This window comes from Sabethes cyaneus, chromosome 3 (genome assembly GCF_943734655.1).
Source record: "Sabethes cyaneus chromosome 3, idSabCyanKW18_F2, whole genome shotgun sequence".
In the NCBI taxonomy this organism is placed as follows: Eukaryota; Metazoa; Arthropoda; class Insecta; order Diptera; family Culicidae; genus Sabethes; species Sabethes cyaneus.
The window spans coordinates 34,591,184-34,617,714 of NC_071355.1; the positions used below are offsets into that span (position 1 = coordinate 34,591,184).

Below are 26,531 nucleotides of genomic sequence, written 5' to 3' on the forward strand. Positions count from 1 at the left end.
CGACGCTTCCAGAACTTATTATTTCTTCTTTGACTACCTACCATCAATCACGTTTGTTGAAAGACGAAGGCGTTTTCGAAATTAACAGCATCGCCATATAATTAAAGTTAGTATTTTTATTCGATATTACGAAGGAGTACAATGTCGCAACAAAGCATTGAAAATGTAAGAAAACATTCATTCTCAAATCTGGTAAATATATTAGAATCTAAACATCTTTACAGCTCACGTTGGATTTGGAAGAGCTCCGTCGGCTGGCCGAGAGCGCAACACGGACTCGTGTACAGCAGATGCTGTCTATTAACATTCGCAAACTGGAAACCGATCTTGAACAGCAGAAGAATGCTTTGGCCAGTAAGGAATCACAATCATCCCCATCCGCCAAACCACCTGCGTCGGTTCCGGGTGATTGCAAACGCTACCGTGTCGAGCTGAAAGAATACGCCTGGGATCAGAGTGATAAATTTATCAAAATCTTCGTTACGGTCAACGACGTTCAGCAGGTTCCGGAGGAAAATGTCAACGTTGAGTTCACTGAAAATTCATTTAATCTGCTCATTGGTAACCTAAACAACAAGGATTACACATTCGTTGTAAATCATCTGCTGAACGAGATCGATCCGGTTAAAAGTTACCGAAAGGTAAAGTCTGACATGGTCGCTATCTATCTGGCGAAGCAGAAACCTACCAAGTGGGCTCACCTAACGTTGACTGCCAAGCGCCTGCAAGATATGAAAGATGAACGGTTATCGAAGAACTCAAAAGAAACCGGTGATGATCCATCCGGTGGACTGATGAAGATTATGCAGCAGCTGTACGACAGTGGTGACTCGGAAACGAAACGAATGATCAACAAGGCATGGCACGAATCGCAGAACAAGAAAAGTGAACTGAAAGGAGCTTCCTACGTCGAGTAGAAATGGACATTTTTCACACAAACTTGTAATGTTAGATATAGGTAGATAAGCTAAAGATGTTCCACATAACATGGGAATCTTATGTAGAATAACAGTGACTGTTCTTTTTATGGTAAAGCTTCAACCTGCAATGCAAGTCCTGTGGACCTAGTAGATACGGTTGCTAATTCGAAGATAGATCAATAATGTAAAATTGCTTTTAAATCAAGGTATAACTTTCGCTTATTTTTGATGTCTGATGTCAGTAATAAGCAAGCGTCTCGATTAACATGGACATAAGTACTTGATCAAACTTATTTTGATTAGAATTGCTATGCTATTTTGAATTCTGATCAGAATGGGTTTGTAATTTAAATGTTAAAATGTATTTGATCTAAATGTAATGTCGAGACGAGTGTCAAAGTATAAAAGTACAAAGTGTACTGAAATATGAAGTACCGATAGTTGATTCGGATTCGGATGGCTGGTATCGATAGCCGGGATGTTCGCGGCATCACTATGCTTTCTGGGCCACTGTTATTCTTTATACGATTCTACTAGTTCTGCTCTTATACTATGCCGAATTATATAATACTTAAAAATAAAAGCTTGATACTGAATTTTTGCATTTTCAATAGATCTGAAAAGTTCGGTTTAGATATTTTGAATTTTCTTACAAAAAAGTATACTTGAATTATAGACGTAGACGTTGATCATTTGAGAATACACTGTAAGCTGCGTTAAGATTGGTGATCGCTTTAATTTATCACTCCTTACTTACTTAATCAGCTCCAGGCCATTCCACTCAGTCCATGGCCGCAATTCGCCAGTCACGTAGCCTGCGTAGGGTCCGCAGGTCGCTTTTCACTTGATCGATCCATCTTGCTCGCTGCGCGCCCCGCCGTAACTTATCACTCATGTCATGAGTCCTGACAATCAGCCGGTGCAGACAGGAAGCCAACTTATTCGGACCCATTTTGTTAAGCTCCACTACGGTGCCATTACCATCTTTGCCAGCCGTCTTGTTCTTGAGCTGCTTGTTGGCTTTGATCACTCTACCTATTGTGAGGGTCGAGACATCACAATCGTCCGCCGTTCTGATGTAGTATTTACCTCTGCTGCCTTGGTATTCCGACTCCGCGATATTTAGGTACTCATTGTAGTGCTGCTTCCATCTTTCGATCACCGACAAGATCCCTCCGTCTTTATCCTGGCATGTTTCGGGCTCGCGGCACACACCCTCAGCGCCGTAGGGTAGCGTGCGGTTGACCAGACTGTCCCCCGCTAAGGGCGCTAGCCAAAAAGGGTCTATATTTCAGTAAAGCATTAGCACTGATTTGAAAAACGAGGGGGCGCCAAATTGGGTTTTCGCCAAAGCCGCAACAATATCACGCTTCGGCTCTGCACACCCTTTGTGGAGTACGCTCCAGATGCTCTTGGAGAGTTCACGCGTTTTTTTGAAAACAATAAAGCTGTTCCATGTCCTCGCACTCCATTTCTGCCAGGCGGCGCTTCTTATCCCGGAGAAACTGGGTTTGCTGTTTTCATTTCTATGTTTTCATTTGTGTTCCACGTTCTGACGGGTCCTCTGCTGTAGCATCGACACCCGCGTTGCATTCTTCTCATCTAACATCCTCTGGTATTTCTTGTCGAATCAGTCGTTATGTCGACTCCTTCCAGTGAACCCAATGTCACCTCCCGCTGGGCTGTTAATGGCTACTTTAACGCTATTCCAGTAGTCTTCGAGAGGATTTCGTTTAGCTCTCCCTCACGTGGCAGCACAGCCTCAAGGCATTGCGCGTACTCAATAACGACTTCGGGTAGCTTGAGTCATTCCAGATTGTACCGTGGCGGGCAACGGTACCGTATGTCGTTAACAAGTCTGACGCACTTTAACCATCTTCTTCTTCTTCTTCGGCATAGAGCCGGGGTGGCACGTGCTGTTTCAAGCACTCGTCTCCATTCAACTCGGTTTTGGGCCACTCGTCGCCAATTTCGTAGTCGTCTCAGAAGTCGCAAATCGCTTTCGACCTGGTCGAGCCATCGTGCACGTTGGGTCCCCCTGTTCCTGGTGCCAGTGGGGTTGTCGAAGAGGACTACCCAACAAACATTTTTGTTGAATAGTAGCTTATTCAACCGTTGTATGGCTAATTACCAGATAACAGGCGTTTAACAAGCTGTTATACAACAAAAATGTTTGTTGGGTATTTTCGTCGGACTGTCGTCCGGCATCCTTACAACGTGTCCGGCCCACCGTAGCCTGTTAACTTTCGCTAGATATACGATGAGAGTCTCCCCAAGCAGTGTCTGTAGCTCGGGATTCATACGCCTCCGCCACTTTCCGCTCTCCGTTCCGTTTGTACTCCACCAAATATCGTCCGCAGCGCCCAAGTAACAATGATAGCTGAATTGCAAGAGCAATGGCTGTTTACGGGTTGGTTTAAAGCGATCAAAGCTGCATAAAGTAAGCGCTCAAATGGTGTTTAAATAAGCGATGTGCAAGCTACTTTAAGTTTTTCAAACCAGTTCTCTCCTAAAAGCTGATAAAAAAGCTTAATAGCGGATTTTTTTTGCTTAACAATCTGCTTCTAAACAGCCATAAACATCAAACCGTTTTACGGCTGCTTAAAGGTGTTAAAGTGTAGAGTGGGAGCTTTCATTAGACTCGCAGCTTTCAAACTACTTGAAGGCTGCTTAAGGGTGTTAAAGTGGCTTTATAAACTTCTACCGAGTTTTCTTTCGGCTCACAGCACACATACTGTCAGATCATAGAATTTCGCAGTTCGGCTGACAGCAAAAGTTTGTCAGTTATCGACATTATCGACTGCTTCATGCTAGGCGGGCTAGGCTTCAGGTGTAAAGATATTTTCACTGTCTGTTCTGCAGATGCAAATGGGGCGGATCATACGGTGAGTGCTTATGGATCAAAAGATGGCGGGTTCAATTCCCGGAAAAAAGACATGCATTTTTAATTAGTTAGCTTACTTATACGAATTAAAGTTATTCGAAATTAAAAATATCGCGCTCGACAATGTTCACGGCAAAATAAAAATGACGCGTTCCATTTTTTTAAATTTAAAAATAGGTTTTTTTTGGCTGCATAAAGGTTGATGAATCGTTGATTAAGCGGCTGGAAAAGCATGCTGCAAAACTATTTCTCGTTCTAAAAATAGAATTGACAGCATTGCGCAAATTGGTTATTTAAAAGCGCGCAAAAAACTCTATTAAGCTTCATCGCAGCTTCGAAAGCGGCTTTTAACAAGTCTGAAGCTTGATAAAATCACCAGATTTAGATGTTTAGGGGCTGAAAAAAGGTTTTTATTTCTAAACCTAAACCATAATTCAGTCACAGGTTGAATAAAATCAGCTATAAAAGCGTTTGATCAGCCTGAAATTGTTACTTGGGCGCTTTCCGCTCGAACACGGCAAGGGCGCGTATTTCCTCCGTGAGCAGCGTCACGGTTTCAAGTCCATAAAGAACTACCGGTCTAATAAGGGTTTTGTACATTCCCAAGTAACCACAAGCATTAACGCATAACCCCATATTGGCTGTAGCTCGGCATTGCTAATACCAGACAGCAGTATATCAGCAATTCGCTAGGTTAAAACTTTTGTATAAACATTGCTAATGCGTTTAAGCATTATCGTAAATTAGCATTATTAAAAACACTATTTGCGTATATAATGTTACAATATGTTGCTTACAAGCTTTAGGACAAATCTTTAAAACGTACCGTAAATGTTAATAAAATGCTTATACCTGACTTCGTTTTTGCTTATTTACGGCCACTACTCATACTCTGTTTCACCTAACTGCTGCTGTCTTTTTTCAACCAATTGAATTCTAAAATCAACTACGAACGACGATTTAAGTACGACTAATTACAACCCACTCATCTATAACAGCTGTGGTTAAGATATCAAAGGCGCCAGCAAATGAACCATGCAGGGATACACGCAGCCATCAGGTTCAAGTCTCATTAAAGGTAACATTTGAAATGCAAAAATCAGAGGGGTTGTGCACAAGACACGACCGCATATATAGGTGACGTAGGACTACGTTAGCCTCTTGGTAGTGATAGTAGCATGTATCCATGCTTGTAATCATTCATTTCTTCATGTATACATGCTGTATGCAACATACATACATGCTACATGCGTTGTATGTAACATTTATCAAAGTAGTAATATTGCATACGTTCAATCCCCAAAAGATTTCAGAGTTATTTCAATGTGCATGTGAAAACAATTTAACAAAATCAAGATCACAAACTATTGCTTTCCTGCTACCTTACTGAAATTGAAGATTGTTTTTATTACTCATGGTTACCCACGTTGAAGGGATTTTACCAATTCAATCCTATTTTATCAACAGCACATCTTTTCACTATACTTCTAATGAAACGGCAAGCATGCGTATTCATACAGAGTCATATTATTACCGAACACTACCAGCACGTAGCACGTGCTGTAGCACGTTTTTCCAACACAGATATCAAATTCGCCTAGGTTTAATCGTCTCGCAGTAAAGAATTTGCGATCTGTTGTGGCAACGAACTTGTGTCGTTTTTTCTGGCACACTTCCCTAACACAGACATCAAATTGGACTAGGTTTAATCGCATTCGTAAGAAATCTGTTGGCACGAGGGGGTTTTGTCACTCTTTCTGGCGTACTTCCCAAGCAAGGACATCAAAATGGTCTAGGTTTAATAGCGGTGTTAAGAAATCTTGTTGAAATGAGGAAACTTTGTCACTTGTTTTGGCTTACTTCTCAAGCACAGATATCAAATTGGTATAGGTTTAGATCATCCTAAAGAATCTTCTAACCAATCACGAAGCGAGAATTCTGGTAAAACATAGGTTCATCATTTTCAATTTTTCAATAGTTCAACATCAAGAACCCATACTTTTTTTCATTTGGGTCAATTCTTAGAACATTTTCCAATCGATTGGTGTAAGAATATTGAAAATCTATCGGAAAACCGCTGAGCTATTGGCGCTCAAAACCTTTCATTTTTCGTGACGCTCGCATTTTTCGATTTTTTGGAATGACACCCAAGGGGTCGGACACTCAGCACATAGTGCCCCGGCACTGCAGAAATATCAAACGGCACACCTCTAAAGCCTTATAAAAATAACATTTATAGGGCTTTACACACCTCCGGTTCAATTTTACATATGAAATGGGAGCACTGCCAGTTGTCAAAATCATCTCACACGGTTGCCAGGTCTATCAGATTTTAACAAATTTAACAAATCTTGCAGTTCGGCACTTTCGGTACAGCACCGGCACAGTTCGGTTCGTTTCAAGTCGCCTAACATAAAAACGGCTGTGCCGAGTGTCCAACCCCTTGAATGACACCCTATCTCAAAACTTGCCGTAAGACGTAGTCCTACGTCAAAAAAAAATCCATTCGTCGTAAATAATGAAGTAACGCATAGCTTGAGAAGCTACTAGAACCAGCGGACTTAAAAAATAAATATGAAATATATTTATTTTTGTCTTTTGACACGCCGGCCGAATTGATGTTTTTATATTTTTTTCGCAAACAAGCTAAAAATAACGATATGTCGATAATGCAGGCGAAGCGATGTTTAATTCATGCCGTAATGGTGCTTTAGCAATTGCTATTATGCAGCTTTAATTTGACAATAGTGGGGCCCTTTTCCACTTTATTACTGCATTTATTGTACATGTAAGAAAATAATACATTATATGATATGCTTTGTAGCGCACTATAAAGCATTACAATTGAATTGATATAAAGCTTCGTGGTTACTTGGGTTGTTAGCTTCGTGTGGCGGCGTATGCTTCCTGATCGTAACGTTTTGCGAAGGGCAAAGTAGGCCCGATTTCCCGCTAGGATGTGCCGCTGGATCTATTTACTAGTGTTGTTGTTCGCGGTCACCAGCGATCCCAAATACTCGAACTCCTCTACCACTTCTAGTTCGTCATCGTCAACGGTTACCGTCCGTGGGAGAGGCGCGTTTGTTCCTTTGAGCCTCTTCCTTTCATGTATTTGTCTTCGACGCATTTATTTTTAGCCCTTTTCTCCTAGACTCCGCTTTCAGTCTGGCGTAGATTGCCTCCGCGGTCGCAAAGTTTCTGGCTATGATATCGAAGTTATCTGCAAAGCTTAAAAGTTAGCTTCCCTTGGTGAAAATCGTGCCTCTCGTTTCGATTCCCGCTCGTCGGATCACCCGCTCAAGAGCGATGTCGAACAGCATGCAGGATAAACCGTCACCTTGTCTCAACCCTCGCCGCGTCTCGAAAGGACTCGAGAGTGTCCCAGAGATGCGTCTGAAACACATGACTCGATCCAATGTAGCTCTGATTAGTCGCGTCAGTTTGTCCGGAAAACTTTAACTATCAATATGATGTTTGTGCCACCATAGGTTGTAACGTCGATGATATCCGAGAAATTCCTGCCATCAACAAAAACGTGGTCGATTTACGAGTCCGTCTGTTGTAGTGATCTCTAGGTGTACCAATATGGGTTTACCCGGCTGTGCCGGGAGTAGGTACTTCGTATGGCCATATTTTTGGAGGCGGTCAATGACTTGATGGCCGTTTTCATTCGTAGGCGGGTGTGCGCTGAGCTGAATTTTTCCTCCTGGCCAACCTGAGTGTTAAGGTCTCCGATGACGATTTTACCGTCATCCCAACAAACGTTTCCGTTGAATAACAGCTGGCCAAGCGCTTATTACCCGTTAATTAGCTATACAACGGTTCGCTAGTATCTGTAGAAAGTAGCATATACGTGTTTGGATTTCTACTTGCACTTCTGTTCTGTGGTTCCATGTTCCAGGCTTCCAAACGTTAGGCCTTTTTCATTACCTTACTCTATCCTGATTGTTCCGGTCCGTATTCACATTATATGACACATTCCAGCGTTACGGGACAGCATCTCTACTATGCAAATCAGTTGCTATTTTATCAAATCCCTGACATTCAAGTGGAAGATTACGTCCTCGTTAACCCATTATGACTCGGGTATACCTAAATTTGAACCAAATGAAGTGAAACTGTGTAATCCATTATATTATGGCTCGAATATGTCGGGAAATTCAAAATCATCATTTGGAATGGTTTCAAGGCCAAAATATTGCAAGTTTTATATTTCATACGCTCAGTTTCAAACAAACAAATTACAAAGTTGTTTACATATTTCGTATCGAATTTTGTGATAGACTTTACATATATGTACCATTTTACATTCCAGGTAATGTTTCATCACAATATATAGACTTTTACATGCGTTTTGGAAATAAAGTTTTTTTTCGCCATTTTTCCAACTTTTTTTCCGCCATTTATCACAACTTTGCACTGTTGAAAATACAGATGAAATGACATAAATTGACAGATTATCTCTCTCTCTCTCTCTCTCACACACACACACACACACACACACACACACACACACACACACACACACACACACACACACACACACACACACACACACACACACACACACACACACACACACACACACACACACACACACACACACACACACACACACACACACACACACACACACACACACACACACACACACACACACACACACACACACACACACACACACACACACACACACACACACACACACACACACACACACACACACACACACACACACACACACACACACACACACACACACACACACACACACACATCTTAAATTGATGTCTTATCTCTCTTGTAGTGATATATTAACAATGCTAACTATTAAAATTCAGCAGTAAACAGGTTTTGAAGACGGGGGGTGATATATCATACGCTAGGACATAATGGGTTAATCAACTACTTTACAAGGTATTTGCCAAAAAATTGGTGAAACAGGAAGCTGTGCACACCGGGGGTTACCGAAATGTGCAATATGCGGTACAAAGCAACGACATCCGTTGTATTCAACAGGGAAACATTGTTAGTTTCAAGCATACTCTCACGCATGGCGCATGATGAAACTTTAGCGCCAATTTCTGTTATTTATTATCAGAAACTAGAGGCGGTGTCCTATTAGCACCCATTTTTATTGTTTAATCCAAGGGGTCGGACATTCAGCACATTGAGTCGCGGCACATCTCCGGTTCAATTTTACGTATGAAATGGGAGTACTGCCAGTTGTCAAAATCAACTCGCACGGTTGCCAGATTGATCAGATTATAACGAATTTAACAAATCTTGCAGTTCGGCACTTTCGGTACAGCATCGGCACAGTTCGGTTCGTTTCAAGTCGCCTGCTGACATTTAAAACGGCTGTGCCGAGTGACCGACCCCTTGCATATGCACCCTGTACAAGTATTTTTAACGGATGGTTTGTAAGGCCTGCCCCAACCCCTTGTGATGCCGGAGAATCATTGTGACAGTATACTGTTTAGTGTCCCACAGTGACACGTGGACGATGATTCCCCCTTCCCTGTCACCATACGACTTTGATTTTCACCGGTATTGGTTACCCGATCTTCACTATGGTGTTCGTATCCCGGATGGTACCACGAGGAGATAGGACTGGATTCTGGATACGAGGCTGAGAACCACTATGGGGCTTATTTTATGCATTATCCAGCCATTTATCGTGATGGTTGATTATCGTATTCTTTCTAGACTATCAAAACTATATCTAATTTTATCATCACGAATTATCGCGTTCCCTAGAACACAATCATGTTAAAAGTGGTTTTGGTTAGCTAAATTTGAAATCCCATTATCGTTCTATTCCATCACATTGGCATTATTCCGTTCCATATAGGCTGCGTATTGATATGATTCCATTCCAATATGCTTTAGAGACATTTGAACGTGAAACACAAGCTTGTTTGAAAATCGAAGAAAAATGGATAGGCATCATTGCAAGCGGGATTGGTTTATCCGTACAAAACTGGGAAATTGAATGTAAAGTCCGAATGAGAAATCAAACATGGTTAAAATCCACCTTTGTCATTCTGTTATACAAATTTTCTTTGATTAAACCAAAATTTGTAGTTAAATATCATAAATCATTTTCCATAACAATCGAATATGCGAAAAGTTTTAAATTTTTGAACATACAGCCTGAATTCGTTAATTGGGCCACGATTGCACTCCAGCTGATTCGCTAATTGGGCCGACTGACAGTTGTTAGAAATTTCTAAACTCGAAAATTCCATACAATTTTGACATTCAAGTTGTCATATAGCCCAATTAGCGAACACCCAATTAACGAACCGCCCAATTAACGAACCACCAATTAACGAAACTTTGCTGTATATGGATTAAACCAATTAAACATTTCATGCACCATCAATTTTTAAATGTGCTTATTCTTCTCGGGAGTCGGGACTCGGGGCAGCATTGTACTGTACCGAAATCTCACTCCTGATGACACCGTCATCCGTCAGCCACTCGATGTGTCAGTTTTGTTGGCCGCAGACTCACCCTGTGCAGCTACCAATGTCAAAATTTTGCATATTTGCATCGAAACGACACGCACACAGTGGCAAACGAAAATCGAAGTGCGTCAAGAAAGATTTCGGATCAGCATTTTTCACTCGATGCGTTAAAAGTTGGAAATACGCCGGAAAAGTGCCGATTTCCTGATAAAATTATTGCCTTTCGTTGCAGGAGCTGCGTTGAATGTAGAAGGTGTTAAAATTCGCGGCGGGCAATATTTTATTTAGCCGAAAAAGTATACACAAAGTTGAAGGAAATTAGTTCTGTGGATTCTTCTTTTTGCCTGCTCTCCTTCGGGAGACGGTGGCAGTGGTGTTAGTGTTTTTCCGAGTGTTGTACGTATATACGAAAGCTTGCGTGTTTTTTTTATTCTGGTGTTGTGTCTTTTTACTACAATCACCGCTTTCCGAAACTGACTGTGTTTTGTGCTGTTTGTATGAGATGAAAGTGTTTACTAATGCCCGTCGTCGCGGTGGATTGTTTTCCATGAAAATTGTAACGAAAACAGTAATAGAAATTAGTAATGATGAGTGCAAACGATGAAAATCGTACGAGCGATTCGGTAGCTGGTTCGTCTTATGCTGTAGCCAGTGCTCTGGGGAATCTGAAGATCCGGGACGATTTGTTCAAGTCCGTTAAATGCTTCGTCACAGGAACGCTTGATCCAAAGGTTGTCTTTGTTGTGCTAAAGTTAAACTTTTCCTAAAACATCATATCTTTGTAGGTTGCTAAATTATTGGAAGATGGCGGAGCATCGATTTCCAAATTTATGGACTTTATCACTCATGTCGTATGCGGGTTGAACTATGATGAAAACGATATAACTCAGGCTGCAGAACTCTACGACGTTCCATCTGTTACGGAAGCTTGGGTTCTTGCATCTGCGCGCCTCGGTCGACCGGCTTCGACGAAAGCCTACTTTCCACTTAAATCTTCTCTGTTCAGCAATCTAACTTTTGCTGCTATCCAGTTAGATAATCGAGACTTCAAAAAGTTGTATACAATTGTAACATTTTACGGGGGCTCGTTCCGGAAGGTGCTTGATCGGCAAACGACACATTTGATTTCCGGTGTGGCAAAAGGGCCAATTTATACAAAGGCTCTCGGTGTTACTGGTTTAATTATTGTAACTCCAGATTGGGTAACTGAGAGTGCAAAAAGCAATCATTTGCTGCCTGCTGAAATCTATCATCCGCGCTTAGTGATTACACCAAGAATTTTCAAACAAGCTTCACAGCGACCGGCTACGCCAGTACAGAAAATTGAACCGGAAAAACCTTTGGCTAGCATAATTGGTTTCGATTTTGAAGAAAACATCGCCAAAACAGAGGTACCAACTAGTGGTAACGGTAAAAAGGACGAAGAAGCCTCCGCACCACAAGGTAAACTGCCAGTTGCTAGTCAGATTACCCAGGAAACGGTAAAAAACTCAGCTCCAACTCAAAACACTGCGGTTTCTGCACCTCCACAGCAGCCACAAATCATTCAAACCATTCAAGGTCAACCGCAACAGGTTGCTGGCTCTAGATTTCCAAGACCTCCAGGACCGCTACAACAACCGCAGCAGCAGCAGCAGCAACCACAGATTCAAGAACAGCTACAACAAATTCAACAGCAGTCACTCCAAAATCTGAACAGACCAAACGGTCCTGCCACCAACCTGCAACAGCAACAACAGCAGCAGCAGCAGCAGCAAATCCATCAGCAAATTCAACAGCAACAACAACAGCAGCAGCAGCAGCAACAGATACAGTTCCAGCATCAGCATCAGCTGCAGCTTCAGCAGCAAAACATAAATCAACATTTCCAGAAGGTATGTTCGTTAGATCGTAAGAATGAGTATGTAGATAATATTCAACGTAGGATTACATTTTTGATTGCTATATCTATATTATCTATATTTCTACCCCATCGCGATGGGACGGGGGCGTACTTTAGAAGTACGAAAAGTGAACTAATAACATCCTACCAAGAGGGTTGGTAAAAGTGTGACTCACTTTTAAATCATTTTATTAATTTCTATTCTCTGTTAAACTCACTAGAATACAATAAACTGTAAAACAAGTTTAAATATCCCTCGTGTTTCCCAGGTGTTTTCAATATAACTGGTCCAACTTTTCGATGATTTTGCTGGATGAGTGCTTAAATTCTTGATAACTATTTCGAGCTGCTTTATCAAAACCTCAAGGTGCCAAACTTCAAGGAAAGTCTGTACATTTACAGTGAACAATCAAATATATAGATAATAGGATAAATAACTACTAAACTCAGTGTTGGCGATGAGTAGTGCGGCTTCTACGTTTGTGAAGACTTATTTTAGAAAAGGAAGAACGAATTACAAATTCAGTAGTATGTTCTGATTCACAGTTTGATTTAGTTCACCTCAAATTCGCCTCAAATTCCACTGTAGGATATACCTATCAAACAGTTTAAGTAATTCATACTAAGCAACCAAGCTCAATCAATTTTATCAATTTCAAGCAAATAAGATCAAAAATGTAGTTTCAAGTACAGAAATAATTTTCAACCAACTGTCGCGTGCCTAGTGCCTTTTGTATTTCTCCCGCTTTGTCATGACTTGTGCTTTAACGTTTATCAGTGACATTTCGCTGATGATCCCTCCGTCAGTCGCTAGGTGCGGCCGCAGTTCGCAATCGATTCAGCCAGGGGTGGACTAGGTACGCTGGTTGACGTTGCGCAACTAACACTCCCCCCTTTAATGCATCAAAGATCCTTCTGAGTTGCACTACATCCTACGCCAACCTCGAGCACCGCGAGCTTTATGGCCGGTCGCTCGTATACTCCATGAGCGGTTTGTACTGTGGCCCACCTCACTTGACCGTCGATGGCCACCTTCAAGGAAACCTGTTATCAATGATAACCACGATGTCGTCGATCTGGATTGGCTTTCTGGTACCATTTCGTTCTGCGGGTCAGCGAAGGAGGGTAATCGTGTAACCATTGCTTCCAAAAGCGGTTTGCAATGCTCTGCGAAAGGCACCAGTTCTGTTTCAGCCGGGCAGGGTTGTCGTCGAAACAAGTCTATGGAAGTGCTCCACTCGATGATCCGATGAGAAAGGGGTTAAGTGTCAGCACGGAACGGGTTAAGGGCGGCGGAACGTTATCGAGAGGGATATCGGTCAAAGGCCTCGATTTTACAACTTCGAATTTCCACTTCTATCAGTATACTCCGTAGCATTTAATCAGAAGGCAATCGATGCGGTTGCAGTTTCTCCAGGTTTTGTTTAACGGTACGAATTCACCTCTCCCAAGACCCGCCCATATGAGAAGACATGGGAGGGATGAAGCTCCAAGTCGTCTGCGGTGAGGTGAATTCTGCCACAATCTTATCGTGGTTCAACTAGTGGCGCTTGTGGATGAGTTCATCCGTTTTTGCAGGTCGGTTAGTCATTCATTGTGGAAACGTAGTAGCGTTGTTTCAGCTTATTTAGAATGGTTTCATGGTTCTGGTGCAGGAACCGTTGATGGACGTCCAGCACGATGAGCCTGCTGATGCTGTTCTCCCGAGGAAGGATAATGGGATTAGCAACGCTACTGTACTGACTTTTCTTCCATACACGGACAGAGACGGAACAGAGGCTGTTCTTAGGAATTTGCTTTCCATGTGATTCTCGAAGAGTAGGTAGGATGGCAAGCTCCTTCCCGTACGCGCCCCTTTGTGCTATCTGGTACATGTAGTACTTGACCTCGATCAGGTCGTTGCGCGTGAGTGGTCCGCAGGCTTTGGAAGTCTTTCGTATTTTTCGTTGCTGATAGCTCGGAATGCGTACGCTGTAGTCTTCAGTAGGATAGGCCATTTGCTGAAGCGGCTGGTGTTGATGATCGGCTCGAAAACCTTGAAATGAAGATGAAGGTGCGGTCTAAGCTCTGTATAGGTGACTTTGATGGGTTACGGTGTTGCCGGCCATTCGTTTTCTGTGTTTAGAAGGAAGTCAGCTCCACGGATTCATCGGCTAGAGTTGCTAAGGTCGGAAATATTCTTCCAGTTGGTCCCGTCGTCCGCCGCGTTCGACGTGGTAGGAACCCACCGCCATTCTCGTGGATCTATCGTTTCAAGGATCTCGCTGATTCGTGCACCCACATATTGGCTGTAGCGCAGATGATCCGCATGCAGCCAGTATAAGACGTCCTTGGAATCTGTCCAGAAATGGCGCTTTTGAACCTTGATCGACAGGGATCCTAGGAAAGAGTCCGGCAGTCTGGCTCCTAGAACGGCTGCCTGTAGTTTAGAGCGCGATATATTTCAACGGCGCAACTCTGATTTTGCCCACGGTTCCTTCTGCAAATGTGGTGGTCCGGTAACAGCGGGGAATCTTGATATCTGAGACACGTGGAAGGACCCGCAGCCGTGTGAGTCACTTTTCGAAGTGGGAGTCGTAAATCCGCTCATCCAAATCAACGGATGCTCTTCAGATATTCTGTACTAGGCTTCGGAGTAACATCAGGAAGTGACTGATCAGCCCGAGCGGTTCTACAACTATCATCAGAGTACTCAGCACTTCGCGCTTTGTAGGCCATTTACGTCCAGACAGCAGCATCTCTAGTTCCCTTTCCGAGAGTTTCCTGATATAGTCCTTGGCCAAACAAACGCTCACTTTCGCGTTTAGCGCCTGTGCTAAATTCGCGTCCTTCTGCATTCGCCGATGTCCGGAAACCGGCCGTTGTCGTATCGCCAGAGAAGGCCGGATTCGTAGCGTTCATTCGTGCGTCGTGTTAGCGTTGGTTTGCAGTAGCTCAGTCGCTCTTTGGTCATCGTTGGATAGCAGCAGTTTGTTCGGCTTACTAATGCTAAGGCTTTTCAGTGAAAAGTACTGTTTCATGGCCTCTTGCAGCTCCTTATCAGATTGGGATTCGCACTAACAGATTTGAATACTATGATGATTAATGTGACTTCCACCAGTAGTGGTCCTGGAGCAGCGCCCGTAGATCATCCAGCCCAAGCACATCTTGACTGCTATTGCTCCGTTTAGCTTGCCCTGGCGGCACTTCATCACGTTGCCCACGCTTGCATAGTCCAGGTCGATAAGAAGTCGCGGGCTGACCTCTTGATATGATTTCAATGGCAAGCCTTGCAAATGACGATACCTTTCCTACAACTCAGGTATAAGAGCTTGAACTTTTGATGGGGTTCGTGACCCAGGAGATGTACAAGTTTACCTTTTGGGACGGGTTTTCCATTCGGTTAGTACCCCCAGTCCATCGAAGACATAGGGACTTCATAGTGTGAGTTCATCAATGTGAGGATTACAGATTGCCATTGGTGTACGTTACAGCTGCTATTGATAGCTTGATCCCCGCGGTGTGGTGGTGGCGTTGCAGCCGGAGCGGCAGCTGAAGTCGATGGATACCTTTTACATTCGGGTAGAAGCGAATGGTGAAGGTAGGAACAGTTGGCAACCACACACACCTTGTTTTGTTTGCATGGACCGTTGTGCTTCCGTAGACACTTTCGACACGCCTTAAACTCCCTCCCCGCCCACCTCGAGTCATAACTGAGTTCTTTGAACTGCTCTACTGCGCTTAGGTCTAACGATTTCCTTTGCAGTCCACGCATTCCCTGGTGGGCTCCTTAGAAGTAGGCTTACTGGATTTGGTAGCGACCGATGGCTTTCTCGGTGACTGGTACTTCTCTTCGGAACTCTAGGATGATGATTACTGCCCGTAGTAATTGAAACGGCGCTGGCAGTCTCAGCAACGAAGCGGTGCCTCGAACTGAAGTCCAAAAGGTTTGGATTAGGATTGTTTCGTGAGCTTTTAGTCCAGTCCAGCTTAAACCCAACTTCGGCGGCAACTTTTCCACCAACTCGTACCTCAGGGATGCGTTGTACATAAAATCTACTATCTCACAGGCTTCGACTGTCGCAACAAGATTTTTAACTTTGATGGCAAACTGGATCATAGTATCCAGTCTCTCGATGCTAGGAGGCGGCAATGAACGGATCTTCTTAACAATTGCTTGTATAATCGTCTCTGGTCGCCCGTACAACATCTTGAGGGTGGCCATTACCCCATGCACGTTCGATGGATGGAGCAAACGTTACTTGACTACATCCAAAGCCTTGCCTTTTAGGCATTTCCACAACCTGAGCATGTTTTCCTCGTTCGAAAATTGAAAATTGAGAAAAAGAGCGGCCAGGCTTTTGGGGGTTCTGTCAAAGTTCGGTAAATCATTTGAAACGGCCTGTCTGGCGGCCAGCTGGCTCCGGCTCAACAGTTGCTTTTTTTACCTTCGATCCCAACCGCCGGTGGTATATTCCTAAGCCGTGATTGAGGGACTGGGGTAGATCTTTGTCCAAGGATGAAATCTCCCCCTGCGAAGGTTCTGATAATGCTCCGACTCACAGGTTGTGCACGCACCTTGCGGCGGAGATTTGGTGCGGGTTCCTAACATGTATTTATCGGTGGAATTTGTCGGTCGAAGGTTCTGTTCTGGTCTACCTTTCGCACCACTGTTTCCACAAATCGGCGACCTTCAGTATCCGAAAAGTCAACTTGCGGACGCAGAAAGGTACACCTGTTACTTTCAAAATTCCTGGATGATATACCCGTTATAACCACGGGTGGACCTCGCCGGTCGATAATCAACCGATTGCTGATTTGTTGAGCCACCTCAACGTCGTTAACGGCTCCCACTTGTGGCGCTTGGGGTGGATTGGGGTGGAAATCTGGCTGGCTGAAGTTCTTGCATCGGCTAGGCCGGAAACGCCACCACACTTCTCCGTGTTATTAATCCATTGCTGTACTTTCGACGCATTCTCCAGAATGGAACCCAGATCGCTGACTTGGGATGAAGTCTCGCTCTCTAATTCCTGCAACAATCTCCAAATCTGCAAATGACAATTTCTCTCCTCCTAGAGCTTCTGCAATTGCAATCTCCGGATGGTTCACGCTGCCCGTATTACCAACATTGGTTGAACTACCATTTGCACCGTGGAATCGTTCCTTCTGGGAACCGGGCGGCCGATCCTTCCGCTAGTCGCTAGGTGCGGCCGCGGTTCGCAATGGGTTCAGCCAGGGGTGGACTATGTACGCTGGTCGACGTTGCGCAACTAACAATTGTGGAGGGCGCCTTGATGCTCCACAGGTACCGTTTGCGGCTGAATTTTTATAGAACCCCCCACCATTCATCCCTCTGTACGGGTCTCATGACACCTTGGATTGAAGAGTTCCGTCATTTGCAGGCGAAGAGTTTACAATCAGTATTCGCAGGAGTGCCTCCTTCCCTGTCCGCATTCCGCATACGCCCCTAGTTTCCACCGGTTGTCCAATTTGCACTACGCAATATATCCCGAGTGTTACCATGTGGGAGCAGAGATAGAAATTGCTGTGGAGTATTGGACTCTCGAATTTTTATCGGTTAACGACAAGGTCGTCAGAGTACATTTAGGGCATTCAGTATGGCACCGAATATCACTCTTCCCTTCTCTTCTGCAGTGTACCAACATGCTCCCATAGACTCGGGAAACCATCACAAAAAAATAAAATTAGTTCAACTTACCTGTTAGCCGTAATAAGATCTTGCAACTCGAAGCACTAAACATTGCATACTACAGGATTTATTACTTTTTGGGCGATAAATTACACTAAATACTGAGATTTCTACCCAATTAAAATTTACACTTTTTCGCCGTCGATTTTTCGTTAATTTTTTTCGACCGTTCCATTCGTCACTTCACTTGCGAATCTTAACTTGAGGCACAGAAAACTTTAATTTACCACCCGAATAGTTATTTAGTAAGATATTATAAGATGATTTTGCCCAAACTGTTCACTTGACTTGATATGAAAAACTTTACTTCGTTTCGATTGCAATTCCGAATCCGCGACCGTCATTGTTGTACGTTACCAAGGAAACGGGTGTATATGTGGAGTGATGCCATATTTACGTTGAGCATGAAATTAACCAATAATTTTCGCTATTAAATTAAAGGTCGTAGAATGTCGATTATAGGGTTGCTGATATTCTAAAAAAAAAATCGATATCGGCAATATCGATATTTTGATCCTCTGCGATATTGTCATCGATATTTAGGCCGGATATCGATAGTTATATCGATATTGCAAAAACCCCGAATCTTCAAAACTACGTAATCGCACGAAACAGTGTGGTTTTACTTTCATGATCTTGATGCATTCTACGCATGTTTTCGTTGTAATTCAAGGAATAAGTGTGCCAAAGGCATCAAAATCCGTTAAAGTGAAATCGCACATTTACCTAGTAACATTTAACTTTGCATGCAGCAACTTATCTTTTATTACATTAAACTCGGCATGCACCACATTGATCCCCTCGAACAGACTGACGGGTAAGTAAAAAACCGGGTGAAAAATATCAGCAAACTGTGATATCCACAAAAAAAATTTCGCTTTGCTAAAAAAATTAAAACGTTGGTTTCTACACAAAATTTAATTGCTGTTTGTGACAAGACAACGGGATAAAAAATTCAACTCACTCACAGTCGCTTTTGCCTGCGACGATTTTAGGCTGCCAAAAAGTTGTGCAGCGCGTTTTATTACAAACGGTAAGGACAATATCGTGGCCGATATCGGCCGCAAATATCAAAATATTGATAATATCGGTCAGCTCAATATCGGCCTGATACATCAATATTTTAGGTTCAGAAAATCGATAATATCAAATATCGATATAATATCAACAACCCTAGTCGATTATATACTTATAAAAATTCACTGATAATAAAATTCACCGTAAACAACATTTTATGTAATAGAATTATTGTCGGATCTAGTTTAACAGCAAAAATAGATGCGCGATTCTACGTTTCATAATTGTTCATAACAGATTATTACCTACTATTAGCACCTCTATTCTCAACAAAACGATAGTGTCAACCTAGGACAGGACATGACACGTTGTATCCTCGCAAAAGAGCCAATTTGCTGTCAAAAAAGAGCCAGCTTCCTGATTGGCTGATTGGCTGATTTCATGCGTGCAATAGAGATGGTCGGGTATGAAAATTTGAATACCCGAACCCGACCCGTACCCGATTAGGAAAAAAAATAAAAACCCGTGCCCGACCCGAACCCGCAAGTTTATTTTTTTTGATTCCCGAACCCGACCGCAACCCGTCGGGCACGGGTACGGGTCCGGATACCCGACAATCTTTAGTGTTAAACGAGGTCAATATACCCGACCCGACCCGTACCCGGTTTCAAAACCAAACCCGTACCCGACCCGAACCCGCAAATTATTTTTTTTTCAATACCCGAACCCGACCCGTACCCGGCGGGTACGGGTACGGGTGCGGGTTTCGGGTAAATTTTCCGCTACCCGACCATCTCTAGCGTGCAACTGTAGAAACAAAAATTCACAAGGGAAGCGCAAAAGTGTTGCTGGAAACCACAATCAAGTTTATCACGTTACTAGGTTTTTAAGAGTTTGTTTATCGTGACGTGTTAACATAAAACAAACTAAATCGAAATGTAAATATTATTCGATCAGATTGGATCTATTTTTGTGTAATTAGCAGGGATTAAAATTTTCACTCATATGTAGGATAAACGTATTTCGCTCACCCATTCTTCTCACATGACAACTAGATTTTGTAGTATAAAGCGGAAGAAAAAAATTTTGCCGCTAAAAAAAGAGAGTTGATAATATTTCGTTTCATTTTTCGCTGAAAAATATTTATCATTTCTCACTGATGGCATGATAAATAAATATCGCAGGTAGACTTGGCGCGAAAATCTAATGCAATAATAGGTATATGACAGGAAACCATGGTTATATTCAAATACATAAACTCGGTTATTTTATTTCACTCTCTTGTTGGCTGGTTTTTTGGTAAATTCAATAGTAACCTGTGCATTTTCGTCTCTGAAAGACGGCTGATACAGCTTTATCCTCTCACACAAAGAGAGGATAAACTCGTGTTACGAAAATTTTGAGAATAAACAAATCATGATCGTGTATTCCTTGGGATAAATGAAAATCCAGGTAGCCCATGCTCACGAACGACAATAAATGGGTATAAAACATTCTCGTTTCACTTTTGTTCAGTTTTTGTTCGTAGTAGGCAAAATTCGTAGATTATCGCGCGTTTGAGAGGATAAATTGAATGCCTGGTAATTAGTGATCAACTAGGACAAGTGGCTTCTATCATAAACTGCAGCTGTATTCTTGGAAACACTTGCCGTAGTAAATTTTGAAAGGGAATCGCCAAAACAAAAACAAGAAGAAGAAGTCAAATGGCATGTCCTCTCCTAGGTGTCAACAAGTACTGAAATCAGTAACAAAGCAACTGGACTCTGACGACCTTCACCTTAAATCAGTGTCAAAATATCAAAAATGAGCTTAGTCTCTACATCCGACCATTTCGATGATTCATTACATAATCAATTGAAATTCTTGGTATGCAATATGGTACAGTGCCTCAAAATTTGAAATAATTAGGATCATTCAAGATAATGTAAATTCTTATGCATTTGCGATGTTCGAACAGATAACAATGCAGCAGCAGCAAAATCAGAATAATCAACAGCCTCAGTCTATGATCCAACAACAACAACAGCAGCACCAGCAAGGGCATTCACAATCAATGCAACAACCGCAGTCACAAACTCAGCAATTATCCAACACTTCCCAGCAGATGCAACCACCGCAGTTACAGCAACAATCGCAGTTACAGCAACAATCGCAACAGCAGGTGCCAACCCAAAGGTAAGTTTTGAGTAATCTATAATTTCCATTAAAACGATTATACTAGCAAAACGATTTTCGGTTTTTTGTGCATAGTGCTGCTATCCAACAGCAGCAATTATCGCAGCAGCAGCAACAACAAATGCAACTTCAACAGCAGCAGCAGCTACACCAGCAACAATTACAACAGCAGCAAATTGAATTGCAGCAGCAGCAACAACAACTACAACAACAACAACAAATGCAGCAACAAGTTCTTCAGCAATCAAATCAAGCAAGTGCACAGCAAAATATTCAACAGCAAACGCTGCAGCAGCAGGTCCAGCACAATGTTAATCAAATCCAGCAGAAAATGGCACAGCAGCAACTTTTACAGCAACAGAAGCAATTGCAACAACAGCAACAGCAAATACTGCAAACACAATCCCAACAGCAGATGCTCCAGCAACAACAACAGCAACAGCAACAACAGCAACAGTCACAGCAGCCGCAACAACAGCAGATTATTCAGCAGAACCAGATTCAAATGCAGCAGGGTCAACCTAATCAAATCATTCAACAAGTTATCCAACAGCCTGGGCAACCAAAACAGAACATTCAAGTTGTGTTTAAGGGAGCGCAAAATCTGCAACAACAACAGCAACAATTACAACAACAGCAGCATCAGCAAACTCAGCAACAGCAACAAATACAGCAAATTATGTCAAACTTGACTGCAGGTACGGAAGCATCGAATGTACAACAACAGAAAATCATTCGACAGATTACGATTAATCAAGGGCCTCCAGGAAGTGTTCCACAGCCGCCACCATCCCAACAGCAAATTCAGATAGGTCAGCAACAAATTCAGCATCTCCCGGGACAGATTCCGCAACAACCACAGCAGCAGCAGCAGCAGCAACAACAACAACAGCAACAACAGATGATGATACAGAGAACCCTATCACAGCAGCAAATGGCCAATCAATCTGCTAATCAGCCCACTACCCCTGGTGGTGGTCAGATGATTCAACAACAAAATTTACAGCAATTGCAAACTGCTCCAGGCCAACAGCCAAAGATCATTCAGCAAACAATTATCCATCCTCCGATTTCGTCAAACTATCAAACCATCACCAAGCAGTTGATTGTGGGACAACCCTCGGGTCAGCAGTCGCAACAGCAGCAGCAGCAGCAACAACCGTCGCAGCCGCAACAACAGCAACAGCAAATTCTCCAACAGCAGCAGCAAATGCAAAAACCAGGATCTGGCCCTGGACCGGGACCCCAGCAGGGACCTCCGCAACAGATCGTCCAGCGCATTGTACAACAGCAAGTTTTACAGGGACCGCCAGGCAGCAATCCATCCGGTAATCAACAGCAGAATATTGTCATCATTAATCAAAGCGGCAATCAGCAACAAATTATCACTTCTTCGTCAGGTCCGCTAGCCGGTCAAATGCAAGCCATGACCCAGCAGCAGCGAATTCAGTACATGCAAACACTGCAACAGCAAAAGCAACAGCAAACGCAGCAAATCATTGTAAGTGGTCCAGGTTCCAATCAGCAAGGTCAGATTTTGCAGCAAACAGGCCAAAATGTTGTGCACATCCAGCAAAGATCGTTGCAACAGAGTCTCAATCAGCAGCCAAGCATGCCTGGGCAATCACAATCGCAACAGCAACAGCAATCGATGTTGACGTCCGTGGGAACCGGCATGATGCCAGGTCAGCAATCTGGACCCCCGCAGCAGCAGCAAACAATCGTTGTTCAGCAGCAACAAATGATCCCCAACCAGCAACCAACCATTATACAACAGCAGATGCTCGCCCAGCAGCAACAGCAGCAGCAGCAGCAACAATCACAACAGCAACAGCAGCCGCTGATAATTCAAGGCTCCCAGCCTGGTCAACCACAGCAGCAGATCATACAGCAAACACTTTCAACCAGTGGAGGAACAGTTCATCAGCTGCTGCAGCAGCCTGGTCAACCACCAGGACAAGGTCCAACCATTTTGCAACATCAAATCGTGAGCCAAGGTCCCGCGCCGCCGCCCCAAACAATAGACGGTCAAATAATGCAACAAACCGGGCCCGGAGGAGAACTAATCCAACAGCAGCAACTAATGCCCGGTCAACAGCCTGGACAACCTCAGCAACAACAATGGACCCCACAAAGTCCCATTCAACAACAGCCCAATCAGTCACCGATTCAGCAATTCCAGCAGCAATCGCAAGGAATTCCCGCAGGCGCTACAATTATTCAGCAGACAATTGTCCCACCCGGGACGCCCGTTCCGGGACCAGCGGGAGTTGCTCCTGGTCAACCTGGTGGTCCGCCACAGTTTATTAGATCCACTCTAAGACCGCAGGTCCAACGGCAGTACATTCAGTTGGATCCACAAACTCACGCCGCTCTTCAGAAGATGGATCCGGCTAGCCGTCAGGAGTACATCGATAGACTACAAGCCAAACAACGGGTGCTAATGCAAAGACAGCAGCAGGCAGCTGCATTTCAAGCTCGTCCCGGTCATCCTGGAGCTCAACCCGGCGTTCGTCAGCAGCAAATCATCTACCGGGGTCCGATGCCACCAGGGCTGAACCAACAGCAACAAATGCAGTGGATACAACAGCAAAATGCTCGGCAAGGCGTGGTACGTCCCGGTGCACCTGGCCTCAGTCCTATCACTCAACAGAATGTAGTTCCTCCGGGATCTCCGATGGGCCAATTTCCAGTTGATCCCAACGTCTCCCCACAACAACAACAGCAGCAGCAGAGAATGCAACTTGAGCGACAACAGCAGCAACACAGATTGCTTCAAATGCAGCTGCAAAGGGAACAAGCTCAGAAGGGTGTCCAAGGTCAACCGCAACAAGGTCAAGCCATTTCTCCGCGTGGTGCCGGATTTCCTTCGGAGGTTGCCATCGGTGACGGAACGGCGACAATTGTACAGCAAACCATTGTTGGTTCTCCAGTGGGACAACCCGGACAAGATCCGAACGTTCCGCCCGGTGCACAGCAGATGAAGAATCAAACAAAAACCGCCCTAGCAAATATGCTCAGCAATCGACTTGGATCGAACGGGAACGTGGTTCCTAACCTTCCGGAGGGTACGCCTCCTTCCGAACCATCTGCCGCCGGCACGCTACGAATGATGACCGCACAGCACAATGCCGCTCTCCAGCAAACCATGACGCCTCGATCACCTCAGGATTTAATCGTACTACAGCAGCAACAGCAACGTCGCACCCTGGGGAACATTACTAATTCGGGAGCTCCGGTGTGCACCGTAGTTAACCAAATCGTGCAACAAGTACCGCCCGGAACTCCCGGCATTCCTCAGTCCCCATCCAGCCTGAAAGGCGCTCCACCTTTTAGCCCGGGACGGGCACCTCTTCCTCGACCCCAGTACTACGGACATAATCCCAACCTCAAGCTACCGCCAGAATTGTTCCTTCTAGAGTGCGTATTTTTCATCATCGAATACGACGAAACCCACAAAAACGACATTGAAGACTGGAAAACGATCATCCGGAAACATGGCGGTAAAATTGAACAATTCTACAGTCCCAAGGTGACCCACGTTCTATGCCGAACCCAACGGCATGGCGTCGTAATGCAGGCCATTAGGGACGCGAAACGGTGCATAACGTCGTATTGGCTGAACGATATCGTACTGAAAAAACAACTGCTTCCACCGTGGCAAGCGCTCCATCTTCCAACGCCATCGATTTTCGGCAATCAGAAACCTGCTCCGAAGCACAACATGTCCATCACCGGGTTCGAAGGGGATGAACGAATCCGCATCAAACAGATGATCGAGGAATCCGGTGCCAAGATGACGCCCTACTTCAGCAAATCCAACACGGTACTGGTATGCAAACGCATCGACAACCAGAAGTATAAGTATGCGAAAGATTGGAACATCCCGACGGTCAATACGGTCTGGTTGAGTGACATCCTGCTCGGGAATCTCAGTGCAATGCAACAGTGTGACGGGCCCAAGTATCAGCAGTTCAACCTAAGCTGCCCATTTCGGATCGACTACAATCTTGTTATGCATTTGATGAGTAAGTATGGTCAAACTAACTAATTCGCGGGCTACGCGTAACTTATTGCTTTTGTATTTTTTGTCAAGCTGCGTGGAAATCGCCTATTAATCTAACCCCAGAATCGCACGAACGCGTCAAACGGAGCTTGTCGGAACCTCCACAGCCGGCGCCGCCGGCGAAAAAACCTCGGACACTTCCACCTTTGGAGCCTGTTCCCGCGGAGATCGTTTGTCAACGACAACCGGATGCCGAAAACATACCGAACATTCTGTTCTCTCAAATCGATAACACGGAAGGACTAACGCGGGCTGTCATGTAAGTTTAAAAAATGCCAATTGATTTTCATTTCATTAACGTGCTGCACGTGATTGATAAAACACTTTTCACTTCGAGTAGGACTCTTGGTGGCCGGATAGCCAACGGACCGGCGGACGCTACTCATCTGGTGATGACCCGGGTTGCGCGAACGGTGAAGCTGATAACAGCCCTGACCAGTATCAAATACCTGCTTTCGAGCAAGTGGATTACGGACAGCGCCAATGCCGGGTACTTTCTTCCCGTTGACGCTTACCGATTGGACGTGAAAGACCTGGATGAACAGTTCAAGTGTGAACTGCACAAAGTGCTGGAAATGTCGAACCGAAACAAACTGTTTGAGGGGAAAATCTTCTTCGTCACTCCACAGGTGAAACCATCCCTGAAGGATGTAAAACAGATGATCGAACTCAGTGGGGGTGTGGTGGAGAAGAGTGCTCGTCCGTTGAAAAAGATTCGGGAAGCAAATTTGGACAAACCGGGCAGTTACGTTATCGTCAGTTGCCCAGAAGACCGGATCCTCATTCAACCTTTCATCCAGAAGGGAAAGCACGGCGTGTGCCAGATTTGCACGACCGAGTACGTGATGCAGTCGATTTTGCAGCAGAAGCTAGCCATCGAGCCGCATATCATCAAGTGGGAACTGGTGCCGTAGGATGTAGGATGTGTGCACAGTTTGAATCACAAGCAATAGTGTGTGCGAAAACTGAGATTCATTTAAAATGCTATTGAATAGTGAAAAGCTTATTATAAAAAAGTACTACCATTGGAAGGGATTTATCTCAGAGAAGTATATTGTGGAATGAAAGTTATGTAAACTTTATTTTATCAACTAAAGTTACTATATCAAGAAGATATATTTTCGATGAAAAAGAAAAAAACCAGACGTGTATAAATCTGATTTAACATATATATACGAAGTCAGTAGATAATCGATGGAACATAGTTAAGTTAAATGCCGTCGGCCGTAAGTTAATTCTAAAAATATAAGAAATAACACTATAGTAGAAATCACGAGTGCATTTTATCTCTTATACACATATAACAGTGAACGGAAACAGTCTACAAGCTGGACGACACCACGGATAATTACGAATATGAATTACACAAGAAAATGAAATGACGTTATTTGAATACAAAGCGATAAATTATGGAGCAAGTTACTC

At 43.8% G+C, this 26,531-nt stretch overlaps 2 protein-coding genes across 2 annotated transcripts; both read left to right on the plus strand.

Moving 5' to 3' along the window:
* Window positions 1-30: 30 nt before the first annotated feature.
* Window positions 31-1,504, plus strand: LOC128743007 (calcyclin-binding protein). The gene is made up of 2 exons (XM_053839508.1): window positions 31-165; window positions 225-1,504. The coding sequence occupies exons 1-2, from the start codon at window positions 142-144 to the stop codon at window positions 915-917; spliced, it is 717 nt and encodes a 238-aa protein (XP_053695483.1). The 5' UTR covers window positions 31-141; the 3' UTR covers window positions 918-1,504.
* Window positions 1,505-10,409: 8,905 nt separating this feature from the next.
* LOC128742034 (PAX-interacting protein 1) lies at window positions 10,410-26,516 on the plus strand. The gene is made up of 7 exons (XM_053838213.1): window positions 10,410-10,450; window positions 10,510-11,008; window positions 11,063-12,151; window positions 20,823-21,040; window positions 21,116-25,068; window positions 25,137-25,365; window positions 25,447-26,516. The coding sequence occupies exons 2-7, from the start codon at window positions 10,862-10,864 to the stop codon at window positions 26,018-26,020; spliced, it is 6,210 nt and encodes a 2,069-aa protein (XP_053694188.1). The 5' UTR covers window positions 10,410-10,450; window positions 10,510-10,861; the 3' UTR covers window positions 26,021-26,516.
* Window positions 26,517-26,531: the final 15 nt, after the last annotated feature.

Coding starts and splice junctions, on each gene's coding strand:
- LOC128743007 (XM_053839508.1), top strand. CDS start 142: ATGTCGCAACAAAGCATTGAAAAT. Junction 166..224: donor CGCAACAAAGCATTGAAAAT/GTAAGAAAACAT, acceptor ACATCTTTACAG/CTCACGTTGGATTTGGAAGA.
- LOC128742034 (XM_053838213.1), top strand. CDS start 10,862: ATGATGAGTGCAAACGATGAAAATCGTACGAGCGATTCGGTAGCTGGT. Junction 11,009..11,062: donor CAGGAACGCTTGATCCAAAG/GTTGTCTTTGTT, acceptor ATATCTTTGTAG/GTTGCTAAATTATTGGAAGA. Junction 21,041..21,115: donor CAGCAGGTGCCAACCCAAAG/GTAAGTTTTGAG, acceptor TTTTGTGCATAG/TGCTGCTATCCAACAGCAGC.